The 20,000-nt window shown below is 45.0% G+C and overlaps 1 protein-coding gene across 1 annotated transcript in view; it reads right to left on the bottom strand.

Annotated features, from left to right (window-relative positions):
* Positions 1-8,251: 8,251 nt before the first annotated feature.
* The window catches only part of LOC111981272 (M-phase phosphoprotein 9), a 25,233-nt gene continuing 13,484 nt past the window's right edge, over positions 8,252-20,000 (bottom strand). The window contains 18 exon segments of the mRNA XM_070449536.1: positions 8,252-9,399; positions 9,655-9,723; positions 11,797-12,002; positions 12,089-12,162; positions 12,321-12,438; positions 12,630-12,863; positions 13,351-13,487; positions 13,610-13,864; positions 14,009-14,110; positions 14,801-14,865; positions 14,970-15,017; positions 15,302-15,517; positions 15,584-15,671; positions 15,931-16,080; positions 19,204-19,384; positions 19,387-19,455; positions 19,458-19,637; positions 19,640-19,877. Of these exon segments, the coding sequence (XP_070305637.1) occupies positions 9,298-9,399; positions 9,655-9,723; positions 11,797-12,002; positions 12,089-12,162; positions 12,321-12,438; positions 12,630-12,863; positions 13,351-13,487; positions 13,610-13,864; positions 14,009-14,110; positions 14,801-14,865; positions 14,970-15,017; positions 15,302-15,517; positions 15,584-15,671; positions 15,931-16,080; positions 19,204-19,384; positions 19,387-19,455; positions 19,458-19,637; positions 19,640-19,877 (2,532 nt within the window). The 3' untranslated portion in view covers positions 8,252-9,297.

Here is a 20,000-nt window from a genome sequence, read left to right as displayed (position 1 = left end):
CATTTCATATGTTCTTTATTGTTTTTTGTTCGGTTCACTTATAATAAAAAATGTGGAACCCATATCGCGCTGCGCTTTGGTCTGAGTATGCTTACGACGATCGTGACACTGACAGAGAGATAAGGGTTGTTGATTTTTAACCTTGTCTCTTGTGAGGACAAAAATATTAAAGCTAGTGTCAAAATCTAATTTCCTCATTCTAACCCAATCTTCTTCAGGAAATTAGACCGCTTCAATTGAGTGCGTACACTGCTATATGAAACCTAGTCACGAAAGGGCAGTTCTGCATTATATCACACTTACACAACCACACACACACTTGTTGACTACGTAATAAAAAACCCTTGCCCATAAAAAAGTTATATGTTGATGGCTCCAGTGTTGGGAGGCTCTGTAATAAAAAAACTAAATGAGCCTCAGAACCAGACAAGCTGAATGGAATAGTCATCATTCAGTCATTCACGTCTGAATTCTGCTTCCATCCACCCACTCATTCACCACCCACCAGGCTGGCTGGGCTGCCATGTTCACTGGTCTGGAATCCCTGTGTTTACCCTGCTATAAATAGCCTCTCAATGGGGATGACGTGGCAACCCGTGACAGCCTCTATCTCTCCCTGACCTCGCCATCTGGGCTGGCTGCAGCAGTGGAGCTGCTGCTGCTTATGATGGTGATGATGATGATGGAGACACTGCCTTATCGGTATGCAACGCAGAGCTGTGGCTGGATATGGCTCTACAGTACCCCCTTCTACCGCTCTCTCTCTCTCTCGCTCTATCCGTCTCTCTCTTGCTCTCCTCCCTCTATCTCTCTCTCCTTTCTCCATCTCTCTCTCTACCTCTTTCTCTGTCTCTCTATCGCTCTCTCTGAGGTCCTGCCAATCAGCCATTAACTGATGAGAGATGAGAAGAAGAGAAGTGATGGAGGAAGGGAAGAGAGGGATGGAAAGAGGGAAGGACAGAGATAGAGGGGAGGGAGAGAGGGGAAGAATAGAGAGGAAAGAGGGAGGGAAGGACAGAGAGAGAGAGAGAGGGAACAAAAGGAAAGAGGAGAGAGACCAAGGGAGGGAAGCGGAAGAGGAGAGTGATGGAGAGAGATAGGGGGACAGGAAGAAGGGGGGCGGCAATCAATAGTATGACTCACTGTTTCTGCGCTGGCTACTTCCTAACAGTATTCATTAAATACAAACCTAATCATTCTGCCTCGATTATCACACACAGCAGAGAGCTCTCTCTTCATCCAGACTCTTCATAAATAACGCCAGTCATCCTGTCTGAGAGAGGAAGGGAAGGAAGAAAGGAAGGGAGTGAAGGAAGGAAGGAAGGAATGTCTATGTTATGAAACAGGCCTGTGTTACTTGTGATTACATGTGTTAGGTGCAGCGGGGTGTAGAGGAGACTGTCTGGAGGCACCAGGTTCCCTAGAGGCCTAGATACAAATAAACACACAGAGACAGAGACACACACACGCAGACACAGACATTCAGAGTTCGAACAGGCAGTGTTCTCCTATGGGACGGCTGCTCCCCACTGTCTTTATAGTAATTATTACCTTAAACTCCCAGAGGAAAACAGCTACTGTGTACCCTGCACACAAACACACTACTAACAAGAAATTAATAGGTACACACACACACACACACAACTGCACAAACACACACAGTCCCTCCTAAGCATGGTAACAGACATGCGCTCACACATGCACGCAGGCACGCAAACGATGCAAACCAATACTGTGACCTATAAGAAGTACACAATATATACAAAAGTATGTGGACACCCCTTCAAATTAGTGGATTCAGCTATTTCAGACACACACATTGCTGACAGGTGTATAAAATTGAGCACACAGTCATGCAATCTCCATAGACAAAAACACTGGCAGTAGAATGGCCTTACTGAAGAGCTCAGTTACTTTCAACGTGGCAGCGTCATTGGATGTCACCTTTCCAACAAGTTAGTTGGTCCGATTTCTGCCCTGCTAGGGCTGCCCCGGTCAACTGTAAGTGCTGTAATTGTGAAGTGGAAACGTCTATGAGCAAGAATGGCTCAGCCGCGAAGTGGTGGGCCACACAAGCTCACAGAACGGGACTGCCAAGTGCTGAAGCACTTAAAAATCGTCTGTCCTCGGTTGCAACATTCACTACCGAGTTCCAAACTGTCTCTGGAAGCAACATCAGCACAAGAACTGTTCGTCGGGAGCTTCATGAAATGGGTTTCCGTGGCCGAGCAGCCGCACACAAGCCTAAGATCACCATGCGGAATGCCAAATGTCGGCTGGAGTGATGTAAAGCTTGCTGCCATTGGACTCTGGAGCAGTGGAAACGCGCTCTCTGGAGTGATGAATCACTCTTCACCATCTGGCAGTCTGACGGACGAATCTGGGTTTGCCGGATGCCAGGAGAACGCTACCTTCCCCAATACATAGTGCAAACTGTAAAGTTTGGTGAAGGAGGAATAATGGTCTGGGGCTAGGCCCCTTAGTTCCAGTGAAGTGAAATCTTAACTCTACAGCATACAATGACATTCTAGACGATTCTGTGCTTCTGACTTTGTGGCAACAGTTTGGGGAAGGCCCTTTCCTGTTTCAGCATGACAATGCCCCCGTGCACAAAGTGAGGTCCATACAGAAATGGTTGGTTGAGATCGGTGTGGAAGAACTTGAATGGCCTGCACAGAGCCCTGACCTCAACCCATCGAACACCTTTGGGATGAATTGGAACGCCAACCGCGAGCCAGGCCTACAATCGCCCAACATCGCTGCCCGACCCCACTAAGGATCTTGTGGCTGAATGGAAGCAAGTCCCCGCAGCAATGCTCCAACATCTAGTGGAAAGCCTTCCCAGAAGAGTGGAGGCTGTTATAGCAGCAGAGGGGGGACCAACTCCATATTAATGCCCATGATTTTGGATTGAGATGTTTGAGGAGCAGGTGTCCACATACTTTTGATCATGTAGTGTAATACAGTGGACGTCTAAGCTAACAGGCCTATGCATGCAATGCCCTGATGCATTCAGTACTCAAATCTCTGACAGCGTGAGGTGGACAATTTAAATGTTTTAGGAAAGTAAAAACCAATAAAACAATAGGCTATAAGGTTTTGCATATATGCTACAGATCGAAACACAAGGAATAGTGTTTTTGTAATTAGTTATAGGCTGTTTGTAAGGACATGAAAATGTGTATCTTCTGAAAAGGTAAGAAACAATCTAGCTGCTTTAGTGTGTAGGCCGTTGTCCATGGAGCTGATGGAGCGCCGCAGAGATTTCGCACCAACCTGTCACTTCTTGGTCAAAAGCATTGGAACTTTTATGTTTATTTGGGTATAGCGTGATATAAGCAGAATTCAATATAATTTCAATGCAATAACTCAAATGACGCACCTGGGTATAGCTACATATAACCTGGGTAAGGCTACATATAGCCTGGATATAGCTACATATAGCCTGGGTATAGCTACATATAACCTGGGTATAGCTACATATAGCCTGGGTATAGCTACATATAGCCTGGGTATAGCTACATATAACCTGGGTATAGCTACATATAACCTGGGTATAGCTACATATAGCCTGGGTATAGCTACATATAACCTGGGTATAGCTACATATCGGTATGTTTCATCATAGAAATAGATACATTCTATTATGGTTATGGCTGGGACAATGCTGGGGGAAAAGGCAAAAAAAAATCTACAGACAATGCCTTCATCGAACAACACTGTTTCACGACACATCAGTGACATGGTGGGAGATGTTTTGAAACAATTACTGCTTCGCATACAAGCCAGTGAATTTTATGCGTTACAGCTGGATGAGTCAACAGACGTGGCGGGCCTGGCACAGCTCCTGGTATATGTCGTTACGTTTATGGGTCAATTAAGAAAGACCTCCTCTTCTGCAAACCACTGGAAACCAGGACAACAGGAGAGGATATTTTTAAAGTACTGGACAGCTTTGTAACATCAAATGGACTTTGGTGTTCAAGATGTATTGGTATCTATACTGATGGTGCAAAATCCATGACAGGGAGACATAGTGGAGTGGTAAGCAAGCAGTTGCTCCCGACGCCACTTGGGTACACTGCAGCATCCACCGAGAGGCTCTTGCTGCCAAGGGAATGCCTGACAGCTTGAAAGATATTTTGGACACTACAGTGAAAATGGTTAACTTTGTTAAAGCAAGGCCACTGAGTTCTCATGTATTTTATGCATCATGCAATGATATGGGCAGCGACCATGTAACGCTTTTACAACATACAAAAGTGTGCTGGTTATCAAGGGACAAAGTATTGACACATTTTTTTTTAAATTGAGAGATAAGCTTAAGTTTTCTTTAGACCATAATTTTCACTTGTCTGACCGCTTGCATGATGACGAGTTTCTCACACAACTGGCCTATCTGGGTGATGTTTTTCTCGCCTGAATGATCTGAATCTAGGATTACAGGGACTCTCCGCAACTATATTCAATGTGCGGGACAGAATTGAGGCTATGATTAAGAAGTTGGAGATCTTTGTCTGCATTAACAAGGACAACACACAGGTCTTTCCATCATTGTATGATTTTTTGTGTGCAAATGAACTCAAGCTTACGGACAATGTCAAATGTGATATAGCGAAGCACCTGAGTCAGCTGGGGACGCAATTACGCAGGTACTTTCCCGAAACGGACGACACAAACAACTGGATTCGTTATCCCTTTCTCCAGTCCACTTACCGATATCTGAACAAGAGAGCCTCATCGGAATTGCAACAAGCGGTTCTGTGAAAATGTAATTTCATTAGAAGCCACTGCCAGGTTTCTGGATTGGGCTGCGCTCAGAGAACCCTGCCTTGGCAAATCGTGCTGTTAAGACACTGATGCCCTTTGCAACCATGTACCTATGTGAGAGTGGATTCTTGGCCTTCACTAGCATGAAAACTAAATACAGACCGTGTGTGGAAAATGATTTAAGACTGAGACTCTCTCCAATGCAACCCAACATTGTAGAGTTATGTGCATCCTTTCAAGCTCACCCTTCTCATTAACCTGTGGTGAGTTATTCAACATTTTTGATGAACAAATAAGATTTGTTATGTAAGATGGCTAAATAAAGAGCAAAATGATTGATAATTATTATATTATTATTTGTGCCCTGTCCTATAAGAGCTCTTTGTCATTTCCCACGAGCTGGGTTGTGACAAAAACTCACACTCATTCTTATGTTTAATAAATGTATTGTATAGTGTGTGTGTGGCAGGCTTACAATGATGGCAAAAAACAACATTTGAGAGTACGCTGACCCTGGTGCTAGAGGGGTATGCAGCTGGAGGTTGAATGTTTGAAGGGGTACGGGACTATAACAAGTTTGGGAACCACTGGCTTAATTGATTGCGTGGGTCGAATTTGATTGACAGAAGTGTAGTGTGCCGTATCACAATGTGTTGCTGAACTCATGAGCAACATGATGTTCTATGTTTGAAGCAGCCTATAGGCCTATTTATTTGGCAAGTCAGATGTGCATGGCTTCATCTCACTGTAGTAGGCTGTAGGCCAGGGGTATTCAACTCTTACCGTACGAGGTCTAGAGCCTACTTGTTTTCTTTTCTACCTGTTAATTACTTTAGGGGCGGCAGGTAGCCTAGTGGTTAGCGCATTAGACTTATAACTGAAAGGTTGCAAGATCGAATCCCCGAGCTGACAAGGTAAAAATCTGTCGTTCTGCCCCTGAACAAGGCAATTAACACACTGTTCCTAGGCCGTCATTGAAAATAAGAATTTGTTCTTAACTGACTTGCCTAGTTAAATAACATTTTAAAAAATTGCACCCACCTGGTGTCCCAGGTCTAAATCAGACCACAGTGGTGTAAAAAGTACCCAATTGTCATACTTGAGTAAAAGTAAAGATCCCTTAATAGAAAATGACTCAAGTAAAAGTCACCAAGTAAAAGTATTTGGTTTAAAATATACCTAAGTATCAAAAGGAAATGTAATTACTAAAATACACTTAAGTATCAAAAGTAAAAGTATAAATAATTTCAAATTTGTTATATTAAGCAAACCAGACGCCAATATTTTCTTGTTTTTTAAATTACTCCAACATTCAGACATAATTTACAAGCGAAGCATGTGTGTTTAGTAAGTACTCCAGATCAAAAGCAGTAGGGATAACCAGGGATGTTCTGTTGATAAGTGCGTGAATTGGACAATTTTCCTGTCCTTTTGGGTGTCAAGGAAAATGTATGGAGTAAAAAGTACAATATTTTCTGAAGGAATGTAGTGAAGTAAAAGTAGTCAAAAATATAAATAGTGAAGTACAGATACCCCAAAAAACTACTTAAGAAGTACTTTCAAGTATTTTTACTTAAGTACTTTACACCATTGTCAGACCATGATTAGAGGGGAATAATGAAAAATGCAGTGGAAATGGTTTTGAGGTCCTGAGTTGAGTTCGAGGGCTGTAGGCTATGTTTTGGTTATTTGGATTTTAATTTGCCTTTTGTTTACTGCGTTTGTTTACTGTTTAAGTAACTAACCTAAATACTGATTGTGTCATGCCTTTATAAATCTGATATTTTGTTTACTAGGCCTACTAGCCTACCTGGTACCTGGTGTGTTGGCATTCATTTGTTCCATATTTTGGTTAGACAGCTGTGTGTATGGCTGCATTCACATAGGCTGTTTGTAATAGGTGAATATCTCTTGAAGCCTACATTCATTACCAAAACGGCCTTGCTTTAGTGTGCAGAGCGCTGTCCATTGTGTTGATACACTGCAGCGGATTGGCGCGAAATCTGTAGCCTACCTGGCACTTCAAAAGCACTCAATGATCTCAGAGTCTAGGCATATCAACGTCATGTTTATTGTGATATAAGTAGAATTCAATATAATTCCAATGCAACCCCCCCCCACACACACACACACACACACACAAATTGATTTGCCCCCTCGCCGGTTTCAAATGGGCCCGTAGTCACCTTTTCCTGGCGCCGGGTCTGACATTCTGATCTGTTCAATCAGCCTTATTCATTGATATGGTGTATACCTCCACAACACTATTTTGATACGCATCGTGGGGATTAAGCAGTGTATACGCAATGTCCAATGAAAAATACGTGGCGTATACATGCGTATAAGCTCCACTACACCACTGCATATGGCCTCAGCTCTCGAGCTGCTCGCTGTCTTCAATCAAACGCCAAGTCAAGATTCGAAGAACACTCACCAGCAAAGTGATGGACACTCCTCACTGCATTCTTCCAATGCGCTGTTCGATTTCCTGGAATTTGTCCAAATACACAGTTTATTGGCTAAGAAATTGCTTAACTATAACCAATGACACCTAAATAAAATGTCAGGCTATAATTTAGCAAGCTAACCCAGCAAATTTGCAAATAATTCTGCATCCATCCACGTCTTTTGCTCCAATAGCGGCACTGCCGTCAACGCATTGAGTGTCCTTTTACTGTCTGCCTGACCACGACTGGCACCAAAAAGAAGACTATCTATCCCAAGACCTCTCTGCATCAAGTTCCTTTGACATAGACTATTTGTCCGGCTATTCTAGTCTGAATGCCATTCCACTTATTTGGATGTCTGCCTGCTGTTTCCCCTTTGAGAATAAAGCTGACGGGTTATGTTCCTCCGGTCTCGCTCTGCCCTTCAATGACAGCCTAAACATAGTCATGGGCAACATTATCCTTCTATTGGACAATGACGTAGCAAATGACCAGGTCGTGGTTGTATGCTACATCTTACGTCGCTAAAGCGTTGCATCCTAATCATACAGTATGTCCGACTTCATATACATGTTCTGTACTGTCGGTTAGACAGAAAGCGCCCCCCAGTGGCTACAGATTAATCACAGACCTGCACGGTACCTCTACAAGGTGCTTTATAAAACATGAAGGCCTACAGTAGAGTACAAATGTACTAAATCAACAGTAGTCATGGACCCAGTTTTGGACACTGATGGCCAAATTGAATATCTTTGAATGATTTGTGTAACAGAAACTATTTATTCTATATAGATGAGGACTCTGACTGTGGCACAGCGGTCTAAGGCACTGAATCTCAGTGCTTGAGGTGTCACTACAGACACCCTGGTTCGAATCCAGGCTGTATCACATCTGGCTGTAATTGGGAGTCCCATAGGGCGGTGCACAATTGGCCCAGTGTCGTCCTGTGTAGGCCGTCATTGTAAATAAGAATTAGTTCTTAACTGATTTGCCTAGGTAAAAAAAGAAAACCTGGTAATGACAACCCACATAGGTGTTGTAATAATGTAAGCATTATTTATTGTGCGCAAACAGTACATTTTTTGTTCCAGTGAGGTTCATTTCAAGTCATTGCAAAAAATGTTAATAAAACACAACTTGACCAAAGAAACTGAAACAGTGCAACTACCATGCATTACAACAAGCAGTGTACTTGTGTGTGTTTGTTATTTCAAATGTGTGCTGGTTTGGTTTTTGCATGAGATCCATAGTATACAGAGAAGAGAGGGTGGTTAGGTACTGGTGAAATCCCTCCCTTCACAACATGGAATTAACACAAAACAAATGGAATGTTCAAAGGAGATAAAAAATATATATATAAAAATGGAAAGCAATTAAAAATGTGCTACAGTACAAGGTTTTTGTAAAGGATCAAGTAATGGTGAAACTGAAGAATATAATACTAGCTTGGTCATACAAAAATTGTAGAATTGAACATTGTAGGCTATAAAGATTATTATTATAATTCTTTTTTTTAAACGCACCATTGTAATGAACACATAAAAATGCAATGTAATAAATACAATTGTATGCGGTGTACGATGAATAAAACATTTTAAAACAATGCATAAAAATGTAGACAGAAGTGGCAGTGATACATTCCAGATGGGTACATGTCTCTGCTGGATATTAGGAGGTTCTTCCATATTGAAAAATCGACATAATTGACTTGAATATGGCAAGTAAAGCATATAATATTTGTATTTTTTAAACATGAAAAAAAAAGTAAACGACTTTACAAATCTGCGCATTTCAAAAAAATATACTCCACAAATAGTGAGCTCTTCCAAACATATAGAAAAATATCCCCGAGTTATATGTGTAGAAAAGACTGTGGGTCATGATACAGAGAGAGAGTTAAGAGAGGACAATATGGGCTCTGTATCAATCTACAGCACAGAAAATTAGAACTAGTTCTATAACTAGGACACAGAGTTGATATCTAGTCATCTATAGCTAGGACCAGGAGTATTTCCTGACCATGCAAACTGACCAGAAAAACTCTAGGCCCTACCTATGACGTCATCTAATAAAAACATTGCTATATGTTGGCAGAGGAGCGTAGAACATGGAACCTCTTCAGGGTCATGCGGATGGAACCCAGGTCACGGTTTACTCTCTCTAGACGGTTCTCTAAGGCCACCTGGGGAGTAGGGGAACAGTCATTAAGCTAGAACAGCTTTAAACATTCACACATACCGTACACAAAGACCTCTGTATTGAAGTGATATCCCATCTCTGTAGTGTTCCATTCAAAATACTATTCAAATTGCCATACAAGAGTCTACTTCCTCAAACAAACATGTTCATGACAACAAAAATATGCATTTTCAACCCAGTCATGGTTTTTACTGATATGTAATGAGGCCTAGCAGGTTTGGTGTGACTGTAACCTTACCTCATCTAACCTGGTCTGCAAGCTCACCCTCCCACCAGATCCAGGCATCCGGCTCAACGCTGACTCAATCTGCACAAACACACACAAATTAATACCATGAATAAATAAATATATAACCAATGCATCAACTCACTTCATAGCACTCAGATTAAATCAGATTAACCAGGCAGGCAGGCTGCCCTGCAGTGTGTGTGTGTTTGTTTGTGTTGCGCTGGGCAGACGCAGGCGTGTACGTAAGCTTGCTGACGGGTAACGGGGTTAGCACCCCTCAGTCAAAACAGAGCAGGAGGACAGAGCAGAGCGGGACAGGCCAGGCGGAATATATGAATCCAGCTATAAATAGAAGTCATTAAGAGTGGAGTGGTTGTAAAACCATAAAGCCAGGTTATATAACAGGAATATATTAGGAGGACTGCCTCCGTCATTAATAGATATAAACCATTAATAAAATACGAAGCCGTGCAAACCCAGAATCAACGTTACCCAAACTAAACTCCTAGCCCCTGTCCCTAAGAACTCCCTGTAGATTTCAAAGAGGTTGGATGGATATGAACTATATGGTAATATTGCTCTGGTAGGTTGATTCCACTGCATTGCTTATTGCCATCCAATCTTTACAGATCTACAGTGCATTCAGACCCCTTGATTTTTTCCACATTTTGTTACAGCCTTATACTAAAATTGATTGTTATTTTTTATCCTCATCAATATACACACACACAAAACAGTTTTTTAGAAATGTTTGCAATTTAAAAAAACTGAAATATCACATTTACATAAGTATTCAGACCCTTTACTTTGTTGAAGCACCTTTGGCAGTGATTACAGCCTCCAGTTTCCTTGGGTATGACTCTACAAGCTTGGCACACCTGTATTTGGGGAGTTTCTCCCATTCTTCTCTGCAGATCCTCTCAAGCGCTGTCAGGTTGAATGGGGAGCATCGCTGCACAGCTATTTTCAGGTCTCTCGGGTTCAAGTCCGGGCTCTGGCTGGGCCTCTCAAGAACATTGAGACTTGTCCCGAAGCCACTCCTGCGTTGTCTTGACTGTGTCCTTAGGGTCATTGTCCTGTTGGAAGGTGAACCTTTGCCCCCAGTCTGAGGTCCTGAGCGCTCTGGAGCAGGTTTTCATTAAGGATATCTCTGTAGTTTGCTCCGTTCATCTTTCCCTCAATCCTGACTAATCTCCCAGTCCCTGCCGCTGAAAAACATCCCCACTACATGATGCTGACACCACCACGTTTCACCGTAGGGATGGTGCCAGGTTTCCTCCAGACGTGATGCTTGGCATTCAGTGCAAAAAATTCAATCTTGGTTTCATCAGACCAGAGAATCTTGGGGAGTTTCTCCCATTCTCCTCTGCAGATCCTCTCAAGCGCTGTCAGGTTGAATGGGGAGCGTCTAAATAATTATAATAATAATCTTTATAGCCTACAATGTTCAATTCTACAATTTTTGTATGACCAAGCTAGTATTATATTCTTCAGTTTCACCATTACTTGCTCAGTTTGGCCCGGACAGCCAGCTCTAGGAAGTCTTAGTGGTTCCAAACTTCATCCATTTAAAAATGATGGGAGGCCACTGTGTTCTTGTCGACCTTCAAATGCTGCAGACATAATCCTGACTCGGAGCTCTATGCACAATTCCGTCGACCTCATGGCTTGTTTTTTTTCTCTGACATGCACTGTCAACTGTGGGACCTTATATAGACAAGTGTGTGCCTTTTCAAATCATGTCCAATCAATTGAATTGACCACAGGTGAACTCCAATCAAGTTGTAGAAACATCTCAAGTATGATCAATGGGAACAGATGCACCTGAGATCAATTTCGAGTCTCATAACAAAGGATATGAATACTTATGTAAATAAGCTATTTCAGTTGTTTTTTTATACATTTGCAAAAAAATCTAAAAACCTGTTTCCGCTTTGTCATTATTTAATCAATTTTAGAATAAGGCTGTAACGTAACAAAATGTGGAAAAAGGGAAGGGGTCTGAATACTTTCCAAATGCACTGTACAGGTGTCTAGGGGTAGGGCTATGGGTAAAAGGCATGTTTCGTCTTGTGGAAATTGTACATTGCTAGTGAGTGGCCTGTCCCTGTCATAGTGTATCTATAAGAACCTTGTAACAGTCTGTCTCACCTGTTGTTTCTCCATAGTGAGCTCGTCTAACATCCTCTCAGCGTCGGCCAGGGAGTGGAGCCTGGTCTGGAGGTCTGTCCCTGGGTCCTGGAGGTCTGAGCATGACCCCCCAGTCCCTTGCTCCTGCCAGCCCAGCCCAAAGACACCCTCCTGGGGGTCAACACTGCCTGAGGACTCCACTGAGCCACCAGACGACCGCTGGGAGGCTGGAGGAGAAAGAAACAGGGCAGTAGTGTTAGGGAACTATTCAACTGAACACACTAACCAGGAGTCAGGGAGGTAAGTCAAACACCTTCTGGGAACAGTCTCTTCCTGGGGCTGGAGTTGTGGAAGGAGTGGCGTCTCTGGTCTAACGCCACGTCAAACCTGAAACAGACAATCACAACTCTGAACTCTAAGGCTCAACATATCAAATACCGTAGCTGGAGTTGGAGCGATCACGCACGTAACAAACAGTAAGCATTTTAACCAAGGGTGCAAAGATTCGGCTAAGGAAGGGTCCTGTAGTCCACGGGTACTACTACCTGTTGTGTAGCTGTTGTCGTGGTGGTGGGTTGCCAAAGGCAGTGGAGTAGTTCTCTGCAGGACAGCGTTTGGGGCTGGACTTAGCTGACAGAGGCATCATTAGGGTCTCCCTCTTAGCTAAAACAAAATAACACTAGATTAGTGAAATCACTTAACATAGTGAACTAGTCTCCACATACACAAAAGTACACATTAGGTAATAGAGTATTGAGATACACCAGGAAGAGAAAGTGGATACCTAGTCAGTAGCACAACTGAATGCATTCAACCCAACCCCGATAAAGGAGTGATGAGAAAAACAGACGTACTGGGTGTAGTAGGGGGGAAGGTGGTCCTCTGGGTGCGGGGGGGCAGAGAGGAGGACCTGTGGCCTTCTGGAGACAGACTTCTCTGGGCTCTCAGCAGAGACACACCCCTGACTGTCCCGGACATTTCCGTCTCTAGGCCAGCCACATCCTCCATAGCCCTGTCAAGGTCCTGTGTTTGTGGTTCTCTGAGGTTTCTCTCTATGAAGCCAACAGTAGGCCTCCGGCTGCCCAACCCTGCAACACAGACACATAGAGACAAATGACAAATGAGAAAAACACTCCCAGAAACAGATGCTTTCAGAGTGAACCACATTGAAGTTTTTACTGTTGATGGGTCTTTCAGAGTAGAGAAACAGGTTGTTTCAACTTAAGAGCTGCTAATTTCCTTAGCACTGCCAAGATAATATCTGTTTGCAAATCACTACATTTTCACAAGACAGAATCTTAATTTGCTGGTATCAGATGAAATGAAAAACAAATATCCAAACGGCTGAGGTCAGGGGAAACACAACCTCCATGGTAAAAGCTAGCGTTAGCAGAAAATGTAAGACTGGAGCCAATGAATGAGTCATGCTGAAGGCCAGTGTTCCAGCCCAGCATTAACGATTGAGTGGAGAGTGACATGAGTTAGTAAGTGAGTGGAAGGCCTACTGTGGGATGAGGACTGTGTCTTACAGTAGGGCCAGTGAAAGTGAGTCAGTGGTACTGTGGCTGGTCTTACAGGGGGCCCGGCCCTCAGTGGTCCTGGTCTCCTCAAGCTCTATCAGGGCCCTCATCAGTGGGGTCAGAGGCCCCCGAGCCTCCCTCACACCCCCACCCTGGTTCTGGGGCTGCTCACTCTCTGGAGGGGACGAACACCTACAGGACAAGGGTGAGGTAAACTGGTCAGCTTTATAAGCATGGTTAAATCAAGGGGAAAAGGAATTAAGAGGAAATATTCTTAAGTTAACACTACAACCACAAGTTAACCTCAACCACACCTCCTGCTGCCAGTGTGGCCCGAGTTGCCTGATTGGTCAGTTTGAGGACAGGGAGACTTCCTGTAGCTGCCCAATTGGTCAGTTTGAGGGCAAGGAGACATCCTGTAACTCTGCGATTGGTCAGTTTGAGGACGAGGAGACTTCCTGGTGCTATGTGATTGGTCAGTTTGAGGGCAAGGAGATATCCTATATGTGGATTCTTGTTGCCGAGGGTGTTTGCTGGGGGACAGCAGCAGGTCCGGATGGTGGTACAGACTGGAGGGATAACAGTAAAAACAGCTACTGTCAAACAGACAGACAGACTGGAGGGGTTTAACAACAGTAACAACAGCTACTGTCAGACCTGCTTTGGGACCTAATGGAAGCACAACATGGATGCATGAGTTGAGGAGACCTTACCCAGCTCCAGAGGACTGTGTGTGGTTCTGGACGGCCTGGCGACTCCTGGCTTGGTTCACATAATCCAGTTGATTCACCTGGCTCTCCATCTTACAGATCACCCTGAGGAGGAGAGGGTCACAGACAGACGGAGGGGGAAGACTGTTACAGATCACCCTGAAGAGGAGAGGGTCACAGACAGACGGAGGGGGAAGACCTGTTAAAGATCACCCTGAAGAGGAGAGGGCACAGACAGACGGAGGGGGAAGACTGTTACAGATCACCCTGAAGAGGAGAGGGTCACAGACAGACGGAGGGGGAAGACTGTTACAGATCACCCTGAAGAGGAAGGGTCACAGACAGACGGAGGGGGAAGACTGTTACAGATCACCCTGAAGAGGAGAGGGTCACAGACAGACGGAGGGGGAAGACTGTTACAGATCACCCTGAGGAGGAGAGGGTCACAGACAGATAGATAGAGGGAAGAGTGTGTGGGTGATAGGACAGACATCCTATATCTCTCCACTGTTGCTGGGTCCAAATAATGACAAAGAAAGAAAACCTGGCACACGATACATGCAGGTCCTGTCTATGCTTTGGTTGCCAAAATAGATAGTCACCAAGAGAAGAACTCTCTCTTAGTCAAAGGATCCTGCATTAATGTCACTCAACAACTGATGTCAGATATGGACAAATTCCAAAAACTCTGTCATGATTCACCTAGCTTATCTATCCTGTAGATGTTGGTTTTCATAGACAAGACAAAGAAATAAGGTGTCCCTGCAGGTCTTGGTGTTGGATGCTTCATGTTACCTTTTTAGTCTAGAGATCTGCTCGTTGGCATCAAACAGCTTGTTCTCTGAAGATATCAGGTTGTCCTGTTGACAGAGAAATAAGGTTGAAATATTAGTAGTACAACGTGTCACCTGTTCTTGTCGAGGTGGAATAACACAGAAACAGACATCACTAATAGATCAGTTACCTTCACCCCCTCGTGCTCTTTCCTCAGAGAGTCATACTCCCCCAGAAGCTGAGGCAAAAACACACACAACTCTTAAGTCATCATGGCCACACACACACACACACGCACACACTTGAGCTACAGCCAAATAGCCTATTACAAGACCATCTGCACACATCAGTAGGTAATAAGTAAGCTGCTCAGATAAAAGACTGGTTGGTGTTGAAAACACAGAGGTACAGTTCTGCAGGAGATCTCTCAGACTACAACACCTAGAAGGTAGTCTTTCCCAGACAGTCAGAGACCAGAGATCTGGGTTTACTTAACTAGTTTAGTATAAGTACAGAACTCACGTCCTGCAGCATCTTGTACTCCCTCTCCCTCCTGGCCTCCTTCTCTTCTGTTTCTCTGCAGGCGTTCTCCAAGGCCTCCTCTAGCTGCCGGACCCGGGTCCTGAGGCGGCCAGCTGAGGCGTCCTTCTCCCTGACTGACCGCCTGTTTTCGTCCAATCGCTGCTGCAGGGACGTTGCCGTGGAGCAGGCTGTGTCGTAGCGCTCCGGCCAGTCAGCCTGTCAGAGAAAGCAGAGCTTGTTACGCACACACACACACCTCTAGGGGTATAAAAGGCATCTTACCAGTTGTTTTTCCAGGATGGAGTTCTTGTTCTCCAGCTCCTGGATACGGCTGCTGGCTTCAGACAGAGCCCTCTCTAGCTGAGCACACCTGGTATTACAACAACCACAGGTTAGATCACACACACACACAGCCCTAACCTTAACCCCTAACCCCAATTCTAACCCTAAAGCCAACCCCTAACCCCAATTCTAACCCCTAAGCCTAAAATGGTCTTTGTCCCCACGAGGGAGAATCTTCCTTGTTTTACTATCCATGTGAGGACTTTGGGGATTTCCGGTACCCACGAGGATAGTAAAACAAGCGTGCGCACACACACACACACACACACACACACACACACACACACCTCTGTCCGAGTGTGTGGTTGCTCTGCTCTAGGTCGTGTGGCAGGTCTCTCAGGTCCAGTTTGTCTCTGAGGAGTTTGATCTCCGCCTCATAGTAAGCCTTCAGATCAGCTACATGACGACAGTGTTTCTCCCTCAGATTCTCTCTCAGCCTGGAGAAAGAGGGGAGGATAGGAAGTTGGGAATATTGGGAAGAGAGTGAATGGGAAGAGGAGAAAGAAGGAGTACTGCTCAGAATGCATCAGTTACACGGGTTATTCTACTGCTCAGCGCGCGCGCGCGACAGAGATTCAGTTACACGGGTTATTCTACTGCTCAGTTAAGCATCAGTTACACGGGTTTATTCTACTTGCTCAGGAAGCATTCAGTTACGACGGGTTATTCTACTGCTCAGTAGCATCAGTTACAGCGGTTATTCCACTGCTCAGACGCATCAGTTACACGGGTATTCTACTGCTCAGAACGCATCAGTTACGCGGGTTATTCTACTGCTCAGAACGCATCAGTTACAGGGTTATTCTACTGCTCAGATCGCATCAGTTACGACGGGTTTATCTACTGCTCAGGTTATCGCATCGAGTTTCACGGGTTATTCTACTGCTCAGAACGCATCAGTTACGACGGTGTATTCTACTGCTCAGAACGCATCAGTTACAACGGGTTTCTAACTGCTCAGAACGCATCAGTTCACGGGTTATTCTACTGAACTGCTCAGAAGCATCAGTTACACGGGTTATTCTACTGCTCAGAACGCATCAGTTACACCGGGTTATTCTACTGCTCAGAACGCATCAGTTACACGGGTTTTCTACTGCTCAGTACGCATCAGTTACACGGGTTATTCTACTGCTCAGTACGCATCAGTTACACGGGTTATTCTACTGCTCAGAACGCATCAGTTACACGGGTTATTCTACTGCTCAGAAGCATCAGGTTGTACCGGGTTATTCTACTGCCAGAACGCATCAGTTACACGGGTTATTCTACTGCTCAGTACGCATCAGTGTTACACGGGTTATTCTACTGCTCAGAAACGCATCAGTTACGCGGGTTATCTACTGCTCAGAAGCGATCAGTTACACGGGTTATTCTACTGCTCAGTAAGCGCATCAGTTACACGGGTTATTCTACTGGCTCAGAACGCATCAGTTACACGGGTTATTCTACTGCTCAGAACGCATTCAGTTACACGGGTTATTCTACTGCTCAGAACGCATCAGTTACACGGGTTATTCTACTGCTCAGTAACGCATCAGTTACACGGGTATTTCTACGCTCAGAAACGCATCAGTTACACGGGTTATTCTACTGCTCAGAACGCATCAGTTACACGGGTTATTCTACTGCTCAGTACGCATCAGTTAACGGGTTATTCTACTGCTCAGACGCATCAGTAGCACGTTATTTCTGCTCAACGCATCAGTTACACGGGTTATTCTCTGCTCAGAACGCATCAGTTACACGGGTTATTCTACTGCTCAGAACGCATCAGTTAACACGGGTTATTCTACTGCTCAGAACGCATCAGTTACACGGGTTATTCTACTGCTCAGACGCATCAGTTACACGGGTTTATTCTACTGCTCAGGTGACGGCATCAGACGTTACACGGGTTATTCTACTGGCTCAGTACGCATCAGTTACACGGGTTTATTCTACTGCTCAGTACGCATCAGTTACACGGTTATTCACTGCTCAGACGCATCAGTTACACGGGTTATTCTACTGCTCAGAAGCATCAGTTACACGGGTTATTCTACTGCTCAGAACGCATCAGTTACACGGGTTTATTCTACTGCTCAGACGCATCAGTTACACGGGTTATTTACTAGCTGCAGAACGCATCAGTTACACGGGTTATTCTACTGCTCAGTAACGCATCAGTTACACGGGTTATCTACTGCTCAGTACGCAATCAGTTACACGGGTTATTCTAGCTGCTGTATTCTCCAGACGCATCAGTTACACGGGTTATTCTCCTGCTCAGAGACGCATCAGTTACACGGGTTATTCTACTGCTCAGAACGATCAGTTACACGGGTTATTCTACTGCTCAGAACGCATCAGTTACACGGGTTATTCACTGCTTCAGAACCGCATCAGTTACACGGGTTTATTCTACTGCTCAGAACGCATCAGTTACACGGTTATTCTACTGCTCAGACGCATCAGTTACACGGGTTATTCTACTGCTCAGAGCGCATCAGTTTACCGGGTTATTCTACTGCTCAGAACGCATCAGTTACACGGGTTATTCTACTGCTCAGTACGCATCAGTTACACGGTTATTCTACTCTCGAGAACGTCATGCATACACGGGTTTATTCTACTGCTCAGACGCATCAGTTACACGGGTTATTCTACTGCTCAGTACGCATCAGTTACACGGGTTATTCTACTGCTCAGTACGCATCAGTTACACGGGTTTTATCTACTGCTCAGTACGCATCAGTTACACGGGTTATTCTACTGCTCAGTACGCATCAGTTACACGGGTATTCTACTGCTCAGTACGCATCAGTTACACGGGTTATTCTACTGCTCAGTACGCATCAGTTACACGGGTTATTCTACTGCTCAGTACGCATCAGTTACACGGGTTATTCTACTGCTCAGTACGCATCAGTTACACGGGTTATTCTACTGCTCAGTACGCATCAGTTACACGGGTTATTCTACTGCTCAGTATGCATCAGTTACACGGGTTATTCTACTGCTCAGTATGCATCAGTTACACGGGTTATTCTACTGCTCAGTATGCATCAGTTACACGGGTTATTCTACTGCTCAGTACGCATCAGTTACATGGGTTATTCTACTGCTCAGTACGCATCAGTTACACGGGTTATTCTACTGCTCAGTATGCATCAGTTACACAGGTTATTCTACTGCTCAGTACGCATCAGTTACACGGGTTATTCTACTGCTCAGTACGCATCAGTTACACGGGTTATTCTACTGCTCAGTATGCATCAGTTACACGGGTTATTCTACTGTCAGTACGCATCAGTTACACGGGTTATTCTACTGCTCATAATGTATCAGTTACACGGGTTATTCTACTGCTCAGAATGCATCAGTTACACGGGTTATTCTACTGCTCAGAATGCATCAGTTACACGGGTTATTCTACTGCTCAGTATGCATCAGTTACACGGGTTATTCTACTGCTCAGTATGCATCAGTTACACGGTTATCTCCTGCTAGTTCTCTGGTAATAAACAATATTAGTGTGGCTGAATATATAAAAACATAACCAGCCTCTGGCCACTCACAGAGAGACGACCACAGGGTCTTCCAGCGATGCCGCTTTCTCCATACGAGGGTTGCCCCGGGAGAGTGTGTGGGAGTGCGTGTGCTTCCCAGACACAGCCAGTTTCGTCAGGTTGCTGGTGTGTGTGTGGCTCCCCTCGTCCTCGCTGGCCTGAGTGGCCAAGGCCTTGCGCTGCTGGCTGCTGGGAGCACCAGGGGCTTGGAAGTAGAAAGGGATGATGGGGCCACTTTTATCCGAGCAGAGGCTACCCTGGTGGGGTAGGTGCGGTGGCAGAGAGGCTAGAGGCATTGGAGGGGCAGTCTGTGTCCCCGGGGTTGGCACTGCCCTCGGCCATGCTGTCTGGGCTAACTGGGGTACAGGGGGTGCCAACGCGGGGGTAGACGTGCGGCAGGGTGGGGTACGACGGGCTGCTGAAGTGGGAGGGCGAGGTGAAGCGGAGGTCCGGTCTGACTGACGGAGGTGAACAGTGTGATCTAGAGTTAACACCTAGAACAGAGAGAGGAGTAGAGAGTTAGAGCTAGTGTCTGTGTGTCTGTGTGTCTGTGTGTTTGTGTGTATACTGTGGTGATGTGGGCTGCATGTGCGAGAGAGGTCCCAGTCGGTGCGTTTGGTCTCAGTTCTCTGCTTGTTGTGGTAGATCTCTCTGAGAGACAGCTTCTGTTCCTCTGTAGAGGTCTGGAGGAGGAAGAGAGACACAGACACACTGTCAGAACACAACACACACTCTGGAGAGGTCTGGGAGACACAAGAGACACACACTCTGGAGAGGTCTGGGAGACACAGAGACACACACCTCCG

The sequence above is a fragment of the Salvelinus sp. IW2-2015 genome, linkage group LG20, assembly GCF_002910315.2.
Source record: "Salvelinus sp. IW2-2015 linkage group LG20, ASM291031v2, whole genome shotgun sequence".
Classification (NCBI taxonomy): domain Eukaryota; kingdom Metazoa; phylum Chordata; class Actinopteri; order Salmoniformes; family Salmonidae; genus Salvelinus; species Salvelinus sp. IW2-2015.
Note: the sequence above shows the minus strand (reverse complement) of the source record. Positions and strands in the feature narration are given on the sequence as shown.